Source organism: Excalfactoria chinensis, chromosome 15, assembly GCF_039878825.1.
Source record: "Excalfactoria chinensis isolate bCotChi1 chromosome 15, bCotChi1.hap2, whole genome shotgun sequence".
In the NCBI taxonomy this organism is placed as follows: Eukaryota; Metazoa; Chordata; class Aves; order Galliformes; family Phasianidae; genus Excalfactoria; species Excalfactoria chinensis.
This window is the reverse complement of record NC_092839.1, coordinates 1,399,149-1,423,821: the sequence shown is the minus strand read 5'-3', so window position 1 is coordinate 1,423,821 and position 24,673 is coordinate 1,399,149. Positions and strand designations below refer to the sequence as shown.

The following is a 24,673-nucleotide window of genomic DNA, read 5'->3' as shown; positions in this document are numbered from 1 at the left end:
CCAGGGATGGCAGCAATCGCTGCCCCACACCTCGTTTTTTTCGCTAGTGCTGGTTATTTGGCAAACACGGTGCAACGTTCCAAAGCTGTAGCCAGTCCATGTGGATGCTACTACAGCTGTTGCAAAGGCAACAGGTATTGAGATGTTTTCTGAGGAACGTGCCAACAATGGGACTGCTCAGAGCCCTGCTCCTCCATCTGTGCTGCAGAGCGCAGTGAGCAAGAGAGCAGCCTGTTGTTTCCGTTCAGTCACAAACACCACCGTCCTTGAAGCAGATCCAGCTTTTCCATGCCTGAATCGCACTGATCACGTGGAAAAACACCACATCGGTCACAAGCTCCCATTTTAGCTGCAGGAACACGTTACCGCTCCCTAAGCTATTAACTTCATCTGATTCCAGGCAAATCCCCATTTCTGAACCTGTTGTCTGTTTCTCTTTTATGGTTCCTTCAGCACTTTCTATGCTGTTTTTCCAGTTTTCCAGCCTGGACATTCATCAGTTACCTTATCCACACCTCCAACTGCTCCCAGGTTTTTGTACTACCTGTTTTGAAGCTGATGAAAAACAAAGTTCAACTTATAAATTGATGGTATTTATCCTAAAGTTTTAACAGCTTCCCCCCCTGCATCACTCGATCCCTGTGCCTGCTGCACCCACACTGCGCTGTGAACTGTGCCAGTCGCCAAGGGCAGAGTCAACACCAAAGCCAATTTAGAGCCGAGACTGAGAGCAGTGAGCCTGTGTTCCCTCACACTGAGGTGGGAATCTATAACTTTTTACTTCTGCCTTATTTTCAAGCTCCTCTCAGTGATTTCACCAGCACTGCACTCACTGCTGCAGGTCATTATCAACCAAGAACAAAAATCACCCTTATCGCCACATGTTGCCACAATGCAGGTAGTTTTTATTATAATTGCCAATTCAGGATTGATTCAAATAATTTAATCAATCATTCTTCCAAAAGCCTTACCGAAACACACGGGATGGGCTGCATTACAAAACACAGACAGAGGGGAAGTGAAAAACACAATGCAATTTAAAAGTCATTAAAATTCCAAACTCCTGGTTTGTTTTTTTCCCTCATCCTCACATCAGTTTGCATCTCCCCTAAGAAGAGCAATCTGAAATGCGGGACCGCACGGCACAGAAAGCACACCCTGCATGCCAGGTCCCTCTGCACTGCCCTGGGCAGCTGGAAGGAAAGCACACAGCATTCAGCACAGTGTCACAGAGGTCTGGCATTCAGCATCAGCACATTCCGAAATGTCTGTAAGGAACAATTCAAAGACAGATGGTGTTGTCAGAAAGGCTTTTGGTGACAACTTTGATCCTCCTGACAACACAGTACGTTATTCCTCTGGTATCTCCAGCAGCTCTTTCAGGGGGCAAACTGGATGAAGACGGACTGACACAAAAGGGTTTTTCAGTAGGGTCTGCACAGCCAGATGAGATGGCTAATGTCACGTCATAGCAGCACGGTTCGAGCAGTTCCATCCACAAATCAATGCCAAACAACGGATGATGAGACATTAAGAGCAGTTGGGGTCACCTGCTAATTCCAAACCTCTTCTTACGTGCACCTGTTTAGTTCTCCTGACAGTTTTTTGTGTGTGTGTGTGCAGTGAGGTCATTGTTTATATTGTCTTCCCAAGCTCAATTTTCTTCTGGATGGCGCGTGCTGAGTGATAAATCAGGGAGTCGATGAATCCTGCAACTAGAAGGAAAAACGAGATCCAGCCAAACGAGCCTCAAATACAGAGCATCTCCCACAGAAAGAAAAACCAACTCCTTCTGTCAGCAGCAGGAATTCCAGCTCCCCCAGACAGAAGGCAGCTGCTGCTGCTCAGAAGACCCACATCCCCATCTCATTAGGAGAGACAAGATCCAGCTTGCAGGGGCAGAGGTGACTGTGGTTCTCCAGAAAGTAACCTCTCAAAGAAGAAAAGATGAGACAAAGATGAGCCATGTCTGCTGACAGATGAGTGAGGAAAGGCTGGAGAGGAAGCTGACTCTGAGAGCTTTGTGCCATTCTATTGCCCTGACCCAACTCACCGAGGGAATGCTTCCCTTCTGCTCATTTCACAGTAATCCCAAAAGCTGCCCTACCTGAGAAAACACATGCTGCCCTTCATGGATATCCCTCATAGGAGATGGCAGCTTTTGCCCCAGATCTCACCCACCAGTACACTGAAGGAACCTATTAACTCTGTGCTTGTTTCAGAGCAGAGAAAAGCTCTGAGTGGCTCTTCTGCACCACAAAATCCAGACAACCCTGCATCTGTCACAGAGGCCTAGCTGCCTCCCTTCTACCTGAGAGCATGGAGCCAGTATACAAAGATATTTTCAATGCCTCTGTAAAGTTTAATGTTTTTGGGTGGTTTTATTTATTCAGCACTTCCAATCTAAGAACTAAGTGGTTACTTGGCCCTACATAAATACAGACACTTTAATACTAGAGTAGCAGTATCAGTTCAGGGATTTTATGGGCTTCAGTTCAGCACGAAAGAAACTATCTGCTGCCAGACCCAAGCTGGCCAGGAAAACAGCACAGATACATCTGAATGATCCATGAAAGACTGCATTATTTGAAATCAATGTGTTTCCCAGAGCATCAAAATGAAATACTCCCACAGCTCTGCAGAACATCTGCACTGCCTCCTGAAGGCTGAAGTCACCTTTCCCTGGTAAGGGGGGATTTATCAACAGCTACGCAGACTTAAGAGAGAAGAAGATGGCAACTAATCAGAGAGAAAAAGGATTTAAAGATGCAGTACCTGTGAATATGCCGCCAACAATGGCACAAACTCCTGTGAGAAAGTGTGTGAAGGGCCTGGAATGGGGAAAACAATTTGAGAAACCATCATCTCTGATACCAATATGACAGATAAGTAACAATCAGTACAAAGTAACCCATAATTAACATTATGTTAATCATATTACATAAGTACGCATTATGTAAGTATTAACAACTGACAACAGATTTAGCAATTAAACAACCCCTCTTGGCTACAAGATGGAGTTCATCACTCAAACATTTTACTGAGAAGCAGCACTGTACGCAGAGCACTTAAATGAGCACTTAAATGAGCTCAGTGCCAACCCCAGGCGGCACATACTGAACTTACAAACCCTAAAGAATGGGCTTTTCATCCTTACGATTTCAGCCACTTCTGCTCAGACGCAATGCACATTAGGCTGCTGTATGACAGAAACAGAATCCCTAAGCACATATTAATACATTAAAAGGTATAGAATAAAGCTGTGCCTCATTATGATTCCAGAAGACTGGACAGCTACAATCCCTTCTGTCTCCCTATAATTGAAGCCTGTGATTAAATGAAACCTGGAAGGAACAGGTTCCACACTGACTACAACGTGCAGAAAAGCTGCTGAAAATGCAAAGCAAATAAGGATTATAAAGTGGATGTCTCCATAGGTGCTGGTGAGATCTTCCAGAACAGTGAAAGTGGTAAGTTGCATTTGTATCTATTCATCATGTTGGCTTTGCTATATAAAATTAGTCTTCCTAATAAAAAAGACTTTGAGGAAATCAGACTGAACTGAATACCATCATATCAGACTTCTGCACTTCTCCATCCTGATACTGTATCAAACCATTCCAGGTAGTACAGGAGAACCCCAGATCCCATCCCTGTCAGATGTTCAAAGTGAAAGGAACCATATATGGGAGTGTCCCATTCTCTGTGCTGGTTGTGGAGGGGTTTGGCTGACTCTCAGACATCTGCATTGTGTTTTAAGCTATGTGAAATGACAAAAATCAACGCAAGGTGAATGAAATACATTGAAATGATTCTTACCTGTGTTTCTCTGTCAGCTTCACCATCATGGGCGATAGTTCATACAGCACAAACACACCAGGCAGACCCTGGTCTCCTATCAGCCCGTTGGCTATTTTCTCGTGTCGCGTAACTGAAAACTGGTTAGTCCTTACCACCTGGAGGAAACATAAGCAGTAAGCATCATTTTGTTAACAGGGAATATAGAAGGCTACTGAAAACATGAGTTCAGTGAACCACATCACTCTTGCTGTGCCCCTCTCCTGTGGGCTCATGACAGTAGTCACAGTTGCAAGAGTCATAATCAGCACCAGCAGAATTAGATCTAATTTTACTACCTGATATTGGTTAAAGCCACGCTTAAATCAATGAGTTAAAGAATGAACTGTTCATCAGTCCTCAGGCTGAACTGCTTTGCTCTGTGCTGGCAGGTAACTGCCATAAGATGTCTTTCTAAAACTCAACCCAAAGGCCACATCACCCTCTGCCAACTTGCTGCCCACCTAAGCAAACTTCAGGAAACAGCTCTGATGTACAGTCTGAGGACAAGTCCAATTCCTGCAGTGCTGGCCTGCTTGAGCTCCAAAGCCTATTGGCCTAACTTTCTACCTCATACTGTCACTTCCAGTTTCAAGTCCATGAACACCGTAACAGCCACCTTCTGAGGTCCTTTAAGAGCCAACACATGAGCTCCCACATGATACAACAAAAAAAATTATCTCCCCATACGTAGCATCAGGAGACAACATTGAATGCTGAAAGGCCAGCCATTAGCAGCTGAACTTCTGTGGAAATAGCTGGAAATGAACCGTCAGCTGTGAATCATAATGGAATATGGGAAGAATATCACATGGTGTGTGGTTTGAGAAGGCTGTATACATCGAAGAGAGAGAGAAAGAAAGAAAAGAAAGAATACATAAACAAAGGAAAGCTTCAAGAGCTGCAGAAGAACAAAGATGGCCCATCTCCGTACAAATCAGAAATGACCCCACAGCACTTTCCTGTGCTCTGTGATTCTCAGACAGGTTGTTCATACTGGTCCTATTAAAGCAAATAAATTATGTTCTACCTTCTTGAATAAGCTACCTGATACAAACTACAATTCAAGCTGAAAAAGAAACCATTCAGCTTCTTTATCACGTTCTACATTTGAGGGTTGCAAGTACTGAATATGTAGGACGGATCATGGTGTATGTTTGGCAGCACACTCAAGCCACAGTTACCTACGTATAAGCATCATGGTCTGCAGAGATTCTTCTCCTGGAGACTAAAAAGCAATTACTTTGACAGAACTCATCCTTTGACAAGTGAATGACAGCTCTACATGTGAGATTTCATCCACAGAGCTGTAAGCCATGGTGGGCTGTGGGCCAGCTATGAGCTTAGGGCTCAACACGTACTGTCCTTTGTACCCGAGGAATTCAAGTGATTCACAGAAACCACACAGCTGACCTGGATCCAAGCAGAACGAGCTTCAAATGTGATCTGATGGTTCTCCCAGTACTACCTCATAGCAACTAACTTCCATCCATCTCCCAGGAAAAGAAAGACAGGCCCAAGAAAGGCAGGGTATTTAAAGAAGGAATGGCCTACTTAAAGATTTATCACATAATAAACGATGCTTACAAACAGCTTCAACCTGTAGGGCAGATGAGAAAATACAGCCTACACCTACTGTTGGGCTGCTCTGCCCACACTGCTTAGGACAGCTTCATTTGAATGTCTGTACTGCATCTACTGTGATGGCCATGTGGCTCCTACACAGCCTCTGAGGTAACTAATACTTTGCCAATGATTTGAATTTCAAAGTGCCCAAAGCAACAGGCAGGTTGCATTGACATGCAATGTGTTATTCTGACTGCTTGAGAATTTGGGTGTAGGGGCACCCACTGCTGTGGGGTTTGTGGTGTTGCAAGATCGTGTAGGATAAGGGAGTCAAACTCTGGCACAGTTTCATCCATGTACAGATCAGTCCTTGCACTGAAGAAGCCCCAGAGCCATATGTGGGTTTCATCTCAGAGAAAACTGGTTCCGTAGTAAAGCAAAGCTGGGCATGGACTACAGACAAGAGACAGAGAGCCAAAACTTGGGGTTCGGGTGGGGAGCTAAGTCATTTTGTGTGTCAATGGCCATTGAAGTACTGGGGCACAGGTCATCTCTGTCTTTTCCTCACAGCATAGATAAGCACACTGGGTACACGTGGGTGAGCAGCCTAGATCTTGATAACTGGCAGTTTTTTCATCTGTTTGTTCTTCTTAAGAAGCAGCCCTCCATAGCAACCAGGATCCCCTGCACAATAATGGCAACCCAAACAAATGCTTCCAAATGAATGAAAGAAATCATGGATCTTTCTGCTGTCTCAGCTGGGTTAAGAATGGAGCAACTTCACCTCACCTTCAGAATCCTACTCACTCCAAAAGAACATATTCTGAAAATGGGGCTGGAAATCCAGCCACCCTCTTTGGAAAGGTAAAGGAGGAACTTCTGAACTGGAGATGAGCTCATCCAAAAACCATTTGCTCCTCAGTGCTTGGACTTCTCCTGAGCAGACACTACAAGGATTCATGAAGAAACACGACACAGATGCTGTGGCTTCTTTGAATTAGGTGGTATGGAAGCCGAGATCTGCTTAATCGCTGCAGTGACACTACAGACAGGATTACACCACAGAAACTTGCTTCTGCTGGGGTCCCTAAATGAAGGAAGTTCAAGCAATGTGTCTTGCTTCCACCAGAGGACAGCAGAGTCAGAATGAAAATTAAATCTGAAGGCTTTTGCTTGTTCTCAATTGATTACTGGATTGCTGCTATGCCTGAAGAAGAAGAAAACCTAAGAGACGAGTTTCAGATCTGTGAAATGCTGATTAACCCTACTGAATTACTCTCGTAGAGATCTCGTGGACATGAGACAGTTGAATCTCAATATGTGTATGTTTGGAATAAGCAAATTCTAAAACACACAAAAATAAAACAGGAGAGGAGAAATTCATTGTTGCACAGAATACTGCTGGGTCCCATCCCATGCAGCAGTGTGCAAAATAGGGGGTGAGTATCAGCTGAAGCCACTTCACCTCTTAGGGTACAGGCAGAGCGTGAAATATACTACACACAGTAACATAACCTCATTCCCTGTGTGTGCACAGTGAAACATGAAAAGACACAACAATAACATGGACTTCCGATTTCAATAACAAGCCAAAGCAATAGGGAAATAAAGGTACTTACTTCACCATCTACTTTCATGTAAACCGTAGGGACCACTTTGACAAAATACTGAAACATCATGGAAGCTAGAAGCAAAGACAGACACACCATTAATAACTGTGATCAACTGTGAAGGGCTGCAGAGCTCATCTGATGGGTTAGTTATGCACTGTTGTTGTTCATGGGAGCTTTTGTCAGAGAACCTTTTTGTTTTGCACAATAGCAGCTGTGGGCTGATGATAGTAAAGTTGATGTCTTTAATATCTGTTCCTTCGCTTCTCTTAAGAAAAATGGAATGTAGCAGTCACTCTGAAAACTGATTTTCTCAGAAATTCCTCAGAAAAGAATGTTACTCATTCATTCTCATACAAGTAATTCTTCCCTACAATATCATAGCAATAAACAGCAACAAGCATAAATTTGAACTGCAGCCTGCTTTGCCTACATCTTCAGCCCTAGTAATTCCTCAGAAATCCACCTGCTGTTTAGCTATGTCCTGCATGGAAAGTTTTAGCATACAGAGACTTTTAGCAACCAGCTTTGGGCTCCATCTCCATCAGAGTTTATTATTCCACAGAAAAATAACAGCATTATGACACCTTTTTATTTTTCCCTATTTTATTTTAAGCACTGTCCTTTGATTTGGGCACAACAACTAAAACTGATCATGAAAAAATTAGAAGAACATATTTAGGTAGGATAACAATCCTTGAACCAAACCATCAATGTCTCTAAGCTTTGTTGCATAACAACACCCCAAATACCTGTAAAGGTAAAGTTTGCACAATGCAGCGGATCTAAATCATGTAACTGATGTACACAGGGGCATATAAAGCAGGTTTGTGTGAATAAACCACTAGGAGAGAACCATCCTTCCTTCCTAAGCCAGCAAGCAAGAGCTACCTAGCAAAGATGAGCAATATTTCAACTCAGTGGCAGCTGTTCAGCTGTTTCCATCAGGTAGATCAGGGTCTGGCAGGCTCCACAACTCTCCAGCAACTCTGTTAGGCTTTTTTTCTCTATCCTGCAACTTGTGGCCACCTCTTACTGCACACATTAGCCAGGCAGAACTCTCCCCCTGTGACAGAGGCATTTAATGATAACGTGCTGCACCTTCTGTTGTCTATCCATTAATGCTGAAAAGAGAGACCTTTCAGAAAGATCACAGAGTCAGAACAAAACACACCGGGTGATTTGTTCCAGATGAATGGAAGCATATGTTTTAGAACAAGCACAAGGTGGAGGGGTCCAAGTCTTATGCAGCGTTGCCAGGGCTCTTGTTTAAGACTGAGAATCTCACTCCTCTTCTAACTCTCATTAATACCAACTCTCAAAGATTTCTCTCAGCCGGCTCTTACCTTGCTGTGCAGTGACGTCTGTCCCATCCAGAGGGTTCACAATGCCTGGATAATCCCTTCCGAATGAGAGATGTTTGATATAGTGTGTCATATTGATCTGAAACAGGAACGCAGATAACTCACACAATGCACAGCATCCAAAGGGCAAAGCAAGGGGCCTAATGTTCACATTCAGAATGTTCTTCTGAGTGTTGCCCTAGCAGGCCCTCCCTTACTCTGTGTATCCTAATAGTAAACTTCAAAGCATTTGCTCTTTCTTTTTTCTTTTCTTTTTTTTTTTTTTTTCCTTTTAATTCATGGAAAATTGCAGGATGTGGAATTTCTCCATTTTCTACTCCAAATCCCCAGATCTTTACATTCCTCCCTCCCACCCACACAGCAAGCTCTCCCATCCACTCCCTTCCCTCGCATAGGAGCAAAAAACCGCCAGCTGCCCCTGGTCTGGGCACCATCTGCTTTGCTCACAGCACAACTGAACTCCAACTGATTCAGCAGAATTACAAACTGAGGTAGCCTTAGGAAGAGAGCAGCAGGCTTGCCAGGCAACATGAAGATGTCCCAGAACACACTGCAGAGCACTGCCTGAAAGCAGGTCCCAGACTGTGCCTAGGTGCATACAGCCTGAAGCCAGATGGGTTCAGCACACTGAGATCCCAAAGTGGCAACTGTAGGGAAATCCAGAAGGAAAACAAACTGAGAGAGTTGGGAAGTTATCTTGGAAGCACTTACGTTATCAAGTCCAAAGCTCTGGAGGTCATGAACTGTAACAGAAAAACAGTTTAACAGTGTAGTTCAGACTACAATTCCAAAGTGTATCTGCTTACTGTATCTTAGCTACTGCTGACTGAAACGGCAAAAAAAGAACCTGGGTTTCTCTCCTGCAGGCAGGTGGATATATGACAGATGAAACTGCTTCAAGTCCTATCACAGACTGCCCACCCGCTGCTAGAGTGAAGGAAAGTAATTGGAAGTCTATTCAGATCAGATATTTCAGTTATTGCCTGAACACGTTCTTAACATATGGCAAAAACAGATTCCTGGGGTCAAGCAAGGAGAAGTTCACTGTTACCTCAATCCTAACTTGATCTCTATTTTAGTTCTTGCTGAACTCCTCTAAGTGCTGGAAAGACAGAAGCACGACAGAACTAAGCTAACAGCTGAGGGCAGCACGTGCCTTAACATTGCATGAAAGCGCCCTACAGAATTCAACAGCAAGCGAGCACCTACCAGCACCCTGCTCACTAGCACTGCTACTCCTGCCCTGAGAACACGCAGGGAAAGGACGAGTCCCTGCAAGGCCAGCTTTCAGCCTGCCCTCTGCCACTCCTGCATACAGCAGGACAGCAGCGCAGCCAGCACCACGCACATGGAGGACACCTGCAAAGACATGGGCCATGGCAAGCACTGCTATAAGGAACCACTGTCTTCTTGTTGGCTACTTAAATGTAATGCCAGGAAGAAGCCTCAATGTCAGGATGGAAACAAAATCGGATTTCAGGAACGCTCCTACCAGGCTCATCTAAAGTTGCTCCATTTTCTGAGCAGTCAAATCACCAACTGCCACATTCTTAATGAAGGAATAATAATAATGATAACGAAGGAATGCTGCCTTCAAATGGTTTCTGATAATGCCATCTAGCATAAGAAAGGCTGCAAAGCTAAAGACCTGATTGAAACTACCTCTCTTTACTACGGTTAGAAAAGGACACACTGTGCCTGAACTACAGCCTTCCTCCTCCTACAGCTCTGATCTGACCCTTTGCATTTCACAGCTAAAGTTTTCAGTGCTTGGAAACCAAGGCTGCAGCCATTGCAATTAAGGCAATGGTTTTGTATTACAAAGAGCTCAGAGCAGCTGGTCTCAGAATACTGGTGGTAGGTGGATGGCTGGACAAGATGATCCTGGAGGTCTTTTCCAACCTTGGTGATTCTATGATTTTCTATATATGAGGCGTCCCTGATAAGTGTGCAGACCTACCTCTGCCATTAGCATCATTTCTGTGTCTGTTAGCAGCTGGATCAAAGAACTTCTTGGGCTTAAAACCCAAAACCAAATGAAAAATGGACAAATAAAAAACATCCAACCAAATGCTTGGAAATATATACAAAACAGTAGATAGAGAAAGAAGGAATGAAGAAGTGGTCTAGGCATGACATTTTTCTTAATAATTGTCAGCAGTACACTGTTTTGGTGTAGTATTATGCAATTAAGCCAAGCTAAGTGGGTTAGCTGTCAGTGAGTGTTAAGTGCTGCTGCTTTTTGCACTGCCAGCAGCAGCTACTCTTCAGTCAGTAACAGAGTTCTATGGAGATCCTGCCCATGCTGGACCTGCAGTTCAGCTCAACCCAACACCAAAAGTCTTCACCTTGCACTTTCCTTTTGATGGTCAAGAACCACATCACAGAGCACAGCAGGCCAAAACAAGAATCTCTTGGGTTGAGGACACTCTTTCAGTCAGATCGGCTTCAACACAAAGCTAATCACAGGGCTGCACAGCCTGCCAGCACAGGGAGCACGGGAGCACTCCTGCTCACAGCTCTGCTGCTACCAATAAGTGCTCAGACAGCTGCATTTGTTAGCACTTAAGGAGGGAGCTGAGTACCAGTGAGGGTGACAAACTCACAGCTACAGTGGAGCACCAGAGACATTCAAGAGAGGCCCTTGAGAAGGACCAGCTGCTCACTAACCCATTACACCAGGTTTACGTTGTGCACGATTTACGTAAAGTTAGGACTTCTTCAAATAAAATTTCCCCATAGTTGCTATAATGCTTTCCACAGATCAAACACTGGCTACTCACTTTATAAAACCTTTGCAGTAAATGATTTAGAACTGTGAAAAAGCACTATTCATTAACTCAGGCTCCAAACCAATCTGCCAGCAGGCAATACATTTATTCATCTTTGCTCACCAAGGACTATGCTAAGCACATGGTTTAGGCTCGAGATAAATATTCAGCTAAACAGAGTTTGCTTAACAAAAGCCTATTTAGCATGTTTAGAGAAGAAAAAGAACAAGGAAATAGAAGATCTTAAGAGAATGTCAGCTAGGGCAGGAGACTTATTTCAAGTGAAATATAAGCATGTCCTTTCCCTTCTGTAACTGTGGCTAAGTGTTTAGCTACATAAAATAAAGATGCCTGTAAGAGACATTAGGTTTGTCAAGATGTCTATGCATTTTTATATAACCCAATTTACAATCCTCTTTTAGCAACACACCGCTGGCTGCCTGAAGACATCCCCATCTCACATTTCTGACCTGCACAACCACAAAGCTCCTTGGACTCTGCAACTCAGCCCTTTGCTGGCTAAAAAGCACTCACTGCCACTGAGGCCTCTGCCAATAAATGCATTAGAACTGCAAAAAGCTCATGACATTGAGTACCCAAACGTGGTGCTGCAAATTGAGTGAGGTCACCAATTTTCGTGCTGGGGATGGATTTTCAGGGAGAAAAAGCTCGTACATAAACATGATGAGCAGGATGAGGCTGTGGTGTGAAGGGGTGCTGAGGCAGGGAGCAGCACAGAATGCATTGCAGATGGGGGAAGGAGTGAGCAGATCACAAGTCCTGAGCCCTCCACCAGATGTTACTACCGAGTGGAAACACCACATCTCATCCTGCAATAGCCAGGACTCTCTCACCCTCAGAAAAATGCAGTGCTTTTCAGACCCTTGGAAAAGCTTCTACTGAGTATTCTGAGACTAGGAGGCTTTGTGAATGAATTCCCAAGAGCAAATCTCCAGCCTGTTGTACAAGTGAGATTAAATAAGAGAATTATCCCACATGACTTCAAAAGGCGGAATTCCCTCCGACTTGCCACCACGTGCCCCTCAATTACATCACCTGCACAGAACAAACACCAACATATTATCTCTAACAGCGACAGACTAAAATCATGTAAGACAAAGATTCTCAGCCTTTCCCGTCTGGTTACCTCAGTCACCAGAGATGAATGACTTGGGATGGGTCTCCTTTTAGCTTTCAGGAAATCTCAAACCCCAGCCTAGATCCACAGCTCCTCCCAAAGGAGATTTGTGGGCACAGCAAATAACAGAGATCAGGTTAGCACTGCAGCATGTCGTTTTAAAGAAAAAAAAAAAAAAAAAAGAAATAGCAACACTTACTCTCAACAGCGTGCACTGCAACATTGAGCAGAGTGGGAGAGAAAAGAGAAATATTCAGATCTTTACAATGAAAAGCAGAGATTCAGATACAACAGCATCTAAAACTTGTACGAAAGAGCACAATAGCTTTTCTGGTGCACTTGCTAGGCCAGGTAAAAAGACTGCCTAGCCAGCCAAAAGCCTAATACAGGGACTAGCAATCATTTAAATAGCAACAGAGAAACAAGAATGCAGGAATTAGTGACCAAAAAGAAAATACAGTGGGATGTGCAAATTCCTTAATATAAGCTCTAAAGTAGCATGCCAGACAGCACTGCTGCTTGTATTTAGATTTCTCAGTCTTTCAAATCCTTAGGGTAAAGGAAAGGCCATTTTGGCAGCAACCAAAGCTATTCAGGTGTCATCAAAATTCACATTCACAACATTTTTGTTCGTTCAGTTTCAAGACACCAGCAAAGGTGAATACCAGGAAAGATGGAAAACGTGTGCTTGGGCAGCACATCTCAAAGCTTACTAGCTTCTGTTAAGCAACCTCCTTTTTTGTTGTTGATGCTGTTTCAAGAGACCATTCACATGTATACTCACATTGTGCACGATTAACCAATAACTCACAGATTTATACCTGCATGGAGACGGGCCTCTGAATACTCCACACAATTCCCACCCGTCTCTGCCAAATGCTACGCTGCTGGTAGTGCTCCTGTGACAGCACAGGCTTTGCTATGGAGGAGGCATGGAAGGTATGGAGAGCCTCCAGACAGCTGCTTGACAAACCTCCGGCATTCCCAGCAAGTGATGAGCTTCAGCTCCGATAGGTGGCAAATGGAATCACCACTTTTCTGGTCCCCAAAACACACACAATGTAATTTGGAAATGCTTCGTCTACCTACAGGTGGACTTTGAGTCTTTCAGCACCAACACAATCGAACACTGAAAGGAGTCTACCAATGTAAAAAGGAAAATCCTTGGCAATTCTGAGGACAAAATAATAATCTCAGCCTCCAAAATTCAGTTTGGGGATAAAAACTATTAATTCTCCAGCAAACACTACTTAGGAAGAGAAATTAGGAATAGCACACAGGTGATCATCCAGAGGATTTCTAGCTCCATGATGAAATTCACTGATGGTGGTTTTGGTCTCCACTTTCTTTTCCAAAATAGTTGATGGGTAAAGAAGAGCTCAGCTGAGGTCCTGGCATCTGTAGAGTCCTGCAACAGCACAGCCCCACAACCAGGAGGGCTCTGGGACAGGAGAAGGGGAGGCTGCAATCAGCAGCAGAAAGGAGTAGTTGGTGTGCCTTTGGCAGCCAATGAGAAGATACCAAGGGACCAAAAAATGATAATCAATCTTCAGTCAAAGACCATGTGCCCATTTTGCAACTCAAAACTCAAATCATTAGAAGCTACATAAATCAAGATATTCTACAGGTCTGATCCAAGGTTCAAATAGGTTTCAACTGTCAAAAAAAATCTATTAAAGAAGCAAACAAATCTACCGCAAATGAGGAAAACAAGCGGTAACCACAAACGTGCCTTCAGAGATAACTTCTGTCCTCCAGCTGACCACGTAGGGTGCAAGGAAATCATGACATCTGGATCACGTTCATAACTGCTTTCATTCACAGAAACTGTCAGTCTTAGAGACAGAATGCTTTGAATGTAGTTGTCCATGTCAGCGTTTTTTTAGGCATTTGAAGGAATCAAATGATGTACTTTAAGAAAATCTCTCTGTTGTCAATATAGTATGATGGGGAATGTCTTCCCTAGGAAACAGTGATGATCACACCCCTGCAAAAGAATGGTCCAAACACAGTCTTAAGGATGAACAAGAAGCCCCAGATTCCTAGTGAGTAGGAATACAGCAAGGAGGAAGGAAGTGACAATGAGGATCACCACTTTGGAGGAAACTTCCACTGCGGAAGTTCCCCCATGCTGGAAGCTCACTGCAAAGCTTCATATCCAAAGCAGGAGATGGCTGCTCAGGAGCCTAAAAAATATTTAATTTAATTGTTTAACCATTTTCTTTTTTTTCACCTAAGATAGAAAACATTCTTTGAGGAGAGGTGTGAGCTCCTGCAAAGAAAACAGCTGTGATATGCGGGATCATGAACAGGCACAGCTGATGGTGGAGGCTGTCCTCACAAAGGCACAAGTGAAAAAAGAACATTCCCCAAATCTTAAGTATCCTACATAAACTGGACATGAAAATTCCAGTTCAGGATTCAAGGCCTATGAAGCCTTGAAAAGAAGACTGCAGATATCACTGGTGTTTGACTTTGGTTTTCCCTTGGTACAAGCAACTCAGGACTATTAGTTTCAGTGCCAGAAAGTCTGCTTAGCAGCACCTTAATCCTCCTCATAACTTCCTTCGGTCCTCTTCCTAACAACCTGGGATGTTTCAGTGCAACTGGACCACAGTTGCTGAGGAATAAGCCAAGGCCATTAGGATGACATTCAGGAGTGGAGGGGTCTTCTTTGACACTGATGATGGAGTACTATGGTGCAGCTTTCAAGCAGCCAGTTTTCAGTACTTCCAATAATCCAGTGCCACTGCTTAGATATACCAAAAATGTGAGTATGGATGGACAAAGCCCGCACTAACCCAGCAAAGCCTGACACTTCTTATCAGCTAACTAAGGACAGAAACACACCGTCCCCCAGTTTCCAAGTTACATCACCCATCACGGCCTGGAATTATGAGAAATCAAGTAGAAAGCAAAGCTGTATTTAACAATTGTGCACAGTAACTTTCATTTAGATGGGATACATATGAACAAATATGGAATCAGCATCAAAAGAACATGAAAAAATATTACACACAAGCACAGAAAAGCAAACAACAGTAAGTGAAATAATCTCACCTGGATTTAACATTCATGCGGGCAGAAGCAAAGCAAAACAAAAGAAAAGACAAAATAACACATTTTCTTCAAAGCGAACAAACTTTTTTAAACACAGTTTTTTGTTTTTCAGCGCTTCTAGTTCCTATAGATACACAATCAGTGCATAAAGACAGGGGGGAGAACTGTTCAAACAAAAAGATATCAAACCCTGCTAAAAAGATCACCAGGAGACCATCGGAGGTCCTTTGGCATAAACACAACCCGAATATGAAGATACCCAAGACACAATTCTGGGGCCACCTTTATAAGATCGAGAATGAATTGTTCTGAGCTCGAGATGTGAGGGTCTTGATGTGAATCAGAATCCTTGGCACAAACACAAGTGAAATACGGTTTGAACATATTTCAGCCGATGTTCCCTTACAACAATAAGATAACACTCGTGTCTCTTAAGTGCATGAGGTTCACAGGCTGCCTCTTTCAAAACTCTGATTCCTATCAGTCAATACCAACTTGCCTTAAAACATGAACATGTATCACACTGGCAGTAAGTAATTCAAAATAGCCCAAAGTGGATCTAACTAAAGAAACCTGATACGCAGTGCATTCTTTAAGAAGGTCTGCTCATGAGGCTTATCCACTTATAAAATCTATAAAAATGAATAAAAACAGGAAAAGGAGATAATTGTTGATAATTTGATCTTGATGGCTACTTGTTAGGATTCTTCTGATTAGGAAAGTAAGCCCATTCAGGCTGCCATATCTGGGCAATATTAGCAAATTTCAATGGAAGTTCAATCTTTTTTACTAGTCCAAACAGGACCTCTGATTTCCTCTGATTTTCTCCACCTAAATGTAAAAATTCTGACAAGCCAAAGCCAAAGAATTTAAATTTGGGATGTAAGAAATGGGATGAACTCAGGACAAGGCTGCTCCCTGTGTTTTTATAAACCTACATTCCTCACACATTCAATTGAAGATTTCAAACCTCACCTAAGGTTCTAAAAAGTATTCCTTCTGGCAAATGATTTCTGGGCACAAAACATGAGTATATGAGCTCCCTACAGCTCCCAGTAAAGAGGCTGAGGGGAAGTGGGGGTCAGCCTCTTCTCCCACGTAACCAGCAATAGGGTGAGAGGGAGCAGCCACTTGGGGGAGATTCAGGTTGGATGTTAGGAAGAATTTCTTCTCCAAAAGAGCGGCCAGGTGCTGGAATGGCTGCCCAGGGAAATGGGGAGTCACCGACCCTGGAGATGTTCAAGAAACGTTCAGATGTTGTACTGAGGGTTAGTGGGAAATATTGGTGGCAGGTGGACGGTTGGACTGGATGAGCATGGAGGTCTTTTCCAACCTTGGTGATTCTATGACTCTCTTAAAAATATAAGCAAGGAGAGAAAAGAGCATGGAAAAAGTAGTCCAAATAAGACATAAATCATCTGTGGAAAAACAAGCTTCTTTTGGGCCACATTAAACCCAGCACAACTACTAAAACAAACCAAAAAAAGAACAAAGACTGAGCTACGCAATTAAAGTTAATATAACTACATAGAACTCAAGTTGTACCTCATCCTATACTAGTTCTTTTTAGTACGCATGTGTTAGTCCCATATATCTTCTCATCTACTTTCAGAAAAAAGCAATTTCAATTCACTTCTACTGAGGAGAGAAGATACGGTTTTGAGGGCATTAACAGTAAGCATGTGATATAAAATCAGAAGCTGAGATCAGAACTACATCTATGGTCAGATTAACAAACTACTTCTGAATAGGACCCTTTGCTTTGCTGAGAAGATGCTTGTACAGATTCCCTGTCCAGAGATGTATTAAACTAGTGTAATTCTCAAGAAAGTTGGAGAATGTCAGTGTAAGAAACTGACAAGTCAGCTGCTAGCTTCAGCAATTGAGGAACACCATCAAACAGAAGTATGGGCTCAGGTCTAACCATCAGCTGGATTAACAGCACGGCCACTCCACCACGAGGCACAGAGAGCACTGTGATAGAAGAAACTTCCCATAGTACTGATTTAATGTTCACCTTCCTATTTCCTGTTACTTCAAAATAGTATGAAATAGAAAAGAGCAGCAAAAATAGTGTCAATCATCTCAGTTACGCATCTAATAGTGGAATTATTTTTGGTGGATTCTTCATAACAACAGTTCAGAATATTCAGGCTTCTCTTAGGCACTGATCAATACTAGTTCAGTTCTTTATTTGTTAATACAGGAAAGAAAACAACGACAACAAAAACCCACCCTCCTCCTCTGTAAACTATAAAAAAAACTAATCAAGACACGATGTTAGTTATATTGAGAGCAAAGACATTCTCAGCTTCATTTATGAACAAACAGGCTCTGAGTTTGCAGCACATTGAGAACATTATCAGAGGCCATTTTTAGTATTTGATGTGAGAGAACTGCCAGGCAGCAGAAGGTCTGCTCGCCCCACATCTGTCCTCCTACTCTTTTTCCTTGCCCCTGAAAACAGCAACATTCTAAACCTGGCCTCCAAAAGGCTGCAGTAACTACAGATTCATTTCTTTCTCTTCCCGTGCTCACCCACTGTGGCCCTCAGTTTTTCACTGCATTTGTGCAAGACTATCATTGCACTCACAATGAGAGCCGTCCTGCCCCCATCCACATATGGGTCAATACCAGCAGCAGGAAAGCTGCTGCTCTTACACTGCTTTAAGTGCAAGTTCTGCCAGAATTATAACAATGGATGTGGAGAAAAGCAGATGAGCTTTTTGCACAGAAACCCTTCATCATTCACTCCATAGAAATGGCCTTGTTTGTTTTTCTTCAAAGACAGTTACTCGAATAAAGAGTGATCGCCCCCTGGGCTTCACCTCAGAGGAACAGATCACACTATAATGAAGGGTAAGATGGGGAAAAATCAAGCTGAAATCAAAACTCTTTGTGAAATCTCTACCAGAAATTTCAAGCCTTGAAAACCTTATCAAGGGAACTGAAAACATCCTGTTAAACCACAAAGATTTTTGACCAAATTCCAGTTAAAGGCAAAAAGCATAAATCAACTACCACTACTTCTCTGGACACTGTATTTATATACACTGGACAAAACTCTTTACGATTTAAAATAAATTTCTGATTTACTTTCATATTATCCTGAGATATTCCATACATATCCTTTCCACAGACACCGATATTCAGCTCCTGGGCTTAACACCACGGCCAAGTTTGGTTTACAGCAGAGCAGAGCTGTGAAGTTCTATGGAACTCACCTCTCCCACGTCCCTCCATCCCCATGTTCTGTTTGTTCATGACAGTTCTAAAACTTTGTACCAAAACTCCATCATCCTCCCCACTGAAGCAGTGCTATTCTTCCAGATCACAATGCAAAGATATGCCAAGACAATGGTCAGATACACTTAGAAATGAAAGGTTACAATAAACAGAAAACGAAAATACTTTACCATGTACATGAGACTGCTGGAAGCTCTTTCCTGGTGCAAAGTGAAAATTTCCAGCTACCTGCAGGAGAGAGTCACCATTCACTACAAGTTCTGAATCCATGTACGTAAAGCAGCAATATTGGTGCTGCCTTTTTCCTCTTGGTTTTTAAGCTAGGTACGCTCCAAGCAAGCTGCCTTTCTAGGCAACACTACCAGCAGATGCTGTCCAAGAGCTATTTCCCCTGTTCCTCTCAGGCACAGTCATGCTGAAAGCCACAATTACTTACTGGTGTGGATAATAATCTGTTTTATGCAGATTATTTTTAGTAGGCATAAACATCAGAAGAAGGAGGCATTAATTTTTCTGAGAGGGAACTGACTGTTGCTCCGGGAGATAAAAGAAGACAGCACAGAAAAGGAGGGGAGGAAGTAACAGAGGGATGGTGAGGAAGATCACAAGCAAACAAAAAAAACCCAACTCAATACGATAAACTACAGTGACCCTCTGTACACACCCATGAAAATAACCTGGTTGCAAAAATAAAAGCACTCATCAGTTTGTTAAAACTACATCCAGGAATCTGTAAGGAATACAAATACCACATGCCAGTCCTCACTGGCACTTCCAGTACACACAGCTCCCTGGAGGTTCCCAGTGTCCCAAACCATCCACTACACTTTGGCATCTGTTCAAACTCCTGCTTACATTAACTGCAAAGCAGATGAGGATGAGTAGCACTGGCACCAGAAGTTCCCACGGTGACACCCACCCCTTGACCTGAGCTACCTCCAGCATTCCCCTATGAGTCCTTCTTGCTTATCATATTTTGTGACAAATGTCCCCCTAACGGTCTGGTATCCAAGGTGGTACCAAATCACAGCACCCAGCTTTGTAAAAAGAACGTCTACTATCTGCACATAAAGAGTTTGGTCCACAGAAAGAATGTATAAAGATGTTGGAAAAAAACAAACGAACAAATGAAAATGAAAAAGCAAATACTTGGATATGAAAGATTAGCCCAGGGCTGACTTCCAGAATGTGCTTGGGAATCTGCATATCCAAGAGCTCTGGGTTTGGATGCCCTCCAAATAAGAAGGCAGTTAAATAGTCATCATCTGGTGTATCTTGCACTTAATTTTCATATATCATTTATAAAAAACTCTTCTCTGAGCAATTTCAGCTTTGACAACCAGCTGTAATATTCTTGCTTCTGCTCTTTTTCTAAAGAAGATAAGATTTCACTTTATTCAGCACCTCTGCTGGCAAGCTGCTGGTTACTATTATATCCAGCATCCACTGACAGTGTCCACTTTAAGACCTGAAGTGCAGGTTGGACTATGTAACCCTGAAGAAACCACCTCTTCTCCAGACTCCTCAGCAGAAAGACTTGCTAGATGGTAGAAAAAGTCAAGCCTACTCCAGGCCTGTGTTCTTCCTATAGCCCACACAATGAAATGGGATCACTCCCTTCCCACTGCTCTTCCTCATTCCTTTGTTGAAACCCATTACAGCTGCAAGTGCTTTGTTGAGCCCAGGGGTTACTGAATCACAGCACATGAACATCTAAAGCTGGAAAAGGAGAGAAACACCCAGATTCTGCCTTCTCACAGTCAGCCTCACATTGCAGGTATACAACAAAACTCATCTCTCACCTTGTTGACCTCCAGGAAGCCATACACTTGGCAGCCTTCGTTCTTCTGTTCTTGCATTTTCTGGCTAAACCCTTCCCTCTTGCATTGCTCAATGGTATCTGGGTTTTTGAAGGCCCAACCACGCCGCCTGTAGGCTTCTCTGACATCATCACAAGTATTACAACATCTGCGAAAGAAAGCACAAGTACCATCTTAATATCTTCAACACAAAAAAGAGATGCTTCTGCTCAGGACTCAGATATTTGGTGGATGCTTCTTCCCCAAAGTGATAAAGGAAACACTGCGAACTGGATCTTGAAGGTTGACCTAAAGGTTCTGAAGGAGCTCAGGCTTTCTAAGTTATTTTTTGATGCAAGGGCACAATCCATTTTAAAATGGTTCTTGAGTCTGAGAAGGTCTGCCCATTTAGAAAGCCACGCTGCTCCTTCAAAACAGATCTCCTACAAAAATGCCATCAGGGTCCCACAGTTTTGAGTAGTTTTGTGTTTCCCTGAGTGAACAAAGCATCTGCCCATTTCTGCTCCTCCTTTTCTCTGTTTTTAAGCCATGATTGTCAAAGTTGGACAAAACGTTAAACCTTCTTCAATACTTTTCCACCTCTGGACATTTGGGTCACCAGAAGAAAGAAAACAAACAAACAAAAAACAAACACTCATTTTTATTGCTGGATAGAAGGAAAGCCCCTCAAGATGGTAAAAGCATCTCCAGGGAACAGCGCAGTTAGAGAGCTGGGACAAACAGGGCATCAGATAGACAATAAGACTGGAGGGTACTCAGAACCTATATCCCAAACAAGGACCCGCTGTTATAGCAACCTGCAGGGAGGAGAAGTGAGGAGCACAAATGACCCATTACACCTGTTGTCTCTGTGAGCACTAAACACTTAGTTTATGCTCACATAAGGATGAAAAGCCTGCAGCAGGAGTGTGAAGGGAGGGCCATCACCACTTTTATACTAAGGCATCCCAGACGATGGTGAGCAGCGTCACACTGACCTTAAGCATGGATGCACACAAACCCAAACTTAAATGTCCATTCTTAAGCACTACATATGTAGCTACACAAGGTGTAACAAGAGCACAACAGCCCTCAGATTTCTCAGAACACAAAGGATTTCATTGCACAGAACTTCACAGACATTCTGCAAAGAAACAGGCATGCAACTCAGAAGTATTCCCTCAAGTGCTAAGAAGATACAGAAGGGTCTGTGGTTACCGAATGTCTTCTGACTCTGCCCCATAACAGCTCTCGCAACGATCAGCATCCAAAGAATTTGGATCAAACACTTTTTCTTCTTCTTTCCCCAGCTCTAAAACAAAATAGGATTCCAAATGAAGAGGCATGTTTAGAAACAGTGACTTGTCTTGTCCTGCCTCCAAATAGAACCATATATTATATGAGTATGTTGGACTACATTTAAGACCTATATTGCTACAGCCAAATTTAAACAACTGACTATCAATCAACTTGCAGTCACAGTTTAATGAAGACTGGTTAACAGAGAATTGGATACAGAATAGCTGTTTTCATCCTCAGGCTTCAAATTTTAATGTCACAACCTCTAAATACAGAAAAGCTGCTGAGTTACACAATAGGGACACTACCACCACAAGCCCAGACAACCAGAGAAATCCTCACACGCAGTGATTATTCAGCTCTTGGCTTAGTTTTAACCTCCAACATCATATCTGACGTATTTCAGTGATACAAATCAATAAATCCAGTTTATGTTGACATACAAAACTACAGTAACTCACAGGAAGGGAATAAGGACTTCACATTATGGAAAGGAAAAACAAAATTAAGGACAGCTGTTAGATGGTAGCACTTCACCAGAGCTGACTCTGGTTTGTACCAAAGCACAAAGAGGAACATGGTACATAAATAACAAAGGTGAGGGGCTTGTATGGCCAAGTGTTACTTGATACAACTTTATCACATATGTATTAACACACATGAATTAAGCGCAGTCAGGTGTAAGTTTAGGATGAAAGGTCGAGCCACTGGAGCTCTCCCTGGAGAAATGCTCTTTGCTCCAACCAGACCGTCTCATCTGTCAGCCCACTGTCATTGCATTACACAGGAACCTCACGTTCTGTGAGCACTGCTGCTTGATTCCCAGCAAAAGACCACCAGCAGCTCCCTTCCTGAAATCCATCCAAGACTCCCTGGTGCAGTTTCAGAGTTACTGGTAAAGATTTACTTTTCAAAAGCAATGAGTGTAACAGGAGTTCACCTGATCTGTCAGTCCTATTGATCTGGATGCCATAAAGGCTTGAAGAGTTTATGGTGTTTAAGCACTCTTCAGCTCTCACTTGTCCCCCTGAAAGCCCAAACAAGCACACAGTAACACAGACTACAAGAGCACCCATTCCTACAGACAAAGTAGCACATTACCATGTCTCTCAGCCTCTGGAGTCACACGATTGCCAGCTTTGTCCAAACGTTGTTTAAACAGATTGTGCTCCACATCCAGCTGCTGTTCTCCTGCTACGTCCATTGCATCAATGCTCAAATCTGAAACCAGCAAGCAAGGAAAGCAGTTTATAAAAGCACATTCCCCGTGGCCTGTCACAACCTGAGGAAACATTCAACCAGTGAAAATACAGAATCTTTTAGCAGGGGGTTAAGAATGTGCCAAAACTGAATGGAGGTGCATGGTTGGGACCGAACAACGTACAGAAAATGTACCATGTCTGCATCCTAAATGGCTGTTCCAAACACAGTGTTTAATGTCAAAGAATGACTGCTTTCAACCATCACGGAAACCTTAAAGGCAATTAATCAAACCCTTCCTCCTGAAAGCTCATTTGCGCAAACAGCAGCCCAGGAGTTAAGCTGAAAGCCAGCTGAGCACTGAGCACTCTGTCCTCTCACTCCTGCTCCAACAGCAGCATATTCTCATATTCTTCTATGTCCCTTTTACACAGGGATGATTCAGGAGCCCTGGCCTTGGCCTGGCATCCAAGTGCCATTGGGTGCTTGCTGGCAGTGTGTTCTGCTGTAATGCTGATGGGCGCTCTGCACAGCAAAGGTTTCCAGCCCCTCCAGCCCAGCATCAGGCACTGCGCACTGACAGCCCTTGCTCCAAACCACTGCCACTTTTCAGCAGCGGTGCTGCCCAGCCTGGCGTGATTTATCACAGCACAGAGGTGGGCTCACATCCCATCCAACTGAGGAGCTGGAGGAGCGCAGTGTGCCCGCACCCAGCAGCGCCAGATGTGCACAGCGGGTTCGGCCCTCGATGGTACCACATCACTGCGGTCGGACTCACAGGCACAGGGCATGTGTGGGAAAACAACGTCGACGTTGATCTTCAGCTTATCTCCCCTCGATTTGTCAACGTACAGCTCGGGATGGACCTGGAGAAACACAAAGCGCCCGACTGCAGCGGGAGACAAACCCGCAGCCCCTTCCCGCCCCTCTCCGCCTCGGGAGCCGCCACTCACCTCCTTGGTGAGGTAGTACTGCAGCTCCGAGAAGAACAGCAGCACCATGATGAGCCCGCTGACCACCGTCACTGCCGGGACACGATTAGGGCCGTCAGCCGCCGCTCCGCCCCGCTCCGCCCGCCCCTCCCGCCCGCCCTGCTCACCCAGCGCTCCGCCGCACGTCTTCACCCGAAAGTCCTCCAGCGTTTTGGGGAACGCATCGAACCGCTTCAGCCGCCACAGCGACTCCATGGCGCCGCGCGGCCCGGAACCACTGCGGCCTTCCGGGGCACCGCCCCGCCCCGCCGCGCACCAACCTGGGAGCGGGGCCGGGCTGCGCGGAGCTCGGCCGTGGCCTCGGGGCCTGCGGGGATGGGGCGCACACAGCAACGGGCAGCACCGCCCTGGGAAAAGAACTGCCCTTCAGAGCTGACCTAAACCGCCCCAGCATAGGAGGCACCGTGCGGCAGAGATGGGCGCCCCGGGCAGGGTTGATAGCCTCAGAGTTAGAAGGCTAATAGTCTCACGGTGTGGGAACAAACCGCCCCATGCAGGACTGAATAGAGTGTAGGAAGCAGTTAAGAGTTGGCAGTCTAAGAGTTAAGAGTCTCACGGTTCTGGAAACTAAAATGAACAACGCATTTTCTTTCATCTCAGTCTTCCGGCCAGCATACCTGTGGACTCCCTTCTTGCTGGTTTCCAAGTTCCTTGACAAAGTCACCTCCAAACACACTTTGGAGAGCATTGCTGGCCCAAGGCCTTTTCTACTGTGGCTTTCCAGCTGGGTGCCCCCTGCATGCTCTGGTACTTCTGATTGTTCCTCCCCAGGGGCAGGACTGTGCACTTCC

At 44.1% G+C, this 24,673-nt stretch overlaps 1 protein-coding gene across 2 annotated transcripts; it reads right to left on the bottom strand.

The window, feature by feature from the left end:
• Nucleotides 1-761: 761 nt before the first annotated feature.
• ERGIC3 (ERGIC and golgi 3) lies at nt 762-24,139 on the bottom strand. Of its 2 annotated transcripts, XM_072349934.1 has the most exons (14): nt 23,990-24,139; nt 23,844-23,914; nt 23,669-23,756; nt 22,792-22,911; nt 21,610-21,703; nt 20,395-20,560; nt 18,763-18,820; nt 12,486-12,500; nt 9,089-9,120; nt 8,360-8,456; nt 7,023-7,087; nt 3,820-3,956; nt 2,776-2,831; nt 762-1,715 (listed from the first exon to the last, which is right to left on the bottom strand). In XM_072349934.1, the coding sequence occupies exons 1-14, from the start codon at nt 24,075-24,077 to the stop codon at nt 1,636-1,638; spliced, it is 1,167 nt and encodes a 388-aa protein (XP_072206035.1). In that variant the 5' UTR covers nt 24,078-24,139; the 3' UTR covers nt 762-1,635. The 2 variants fall into 2 exon arrangements, with proteins under 2 accessions (XP_072206035.1, XP_072206036.1); XM_072349935.1 differs by lacking the exon at nt 12,486-12,500 and having other exon boundaries at nt 765-1,715.
• Nucleotides 24,140-24,673: the final 534 nt, after the last annotated feature.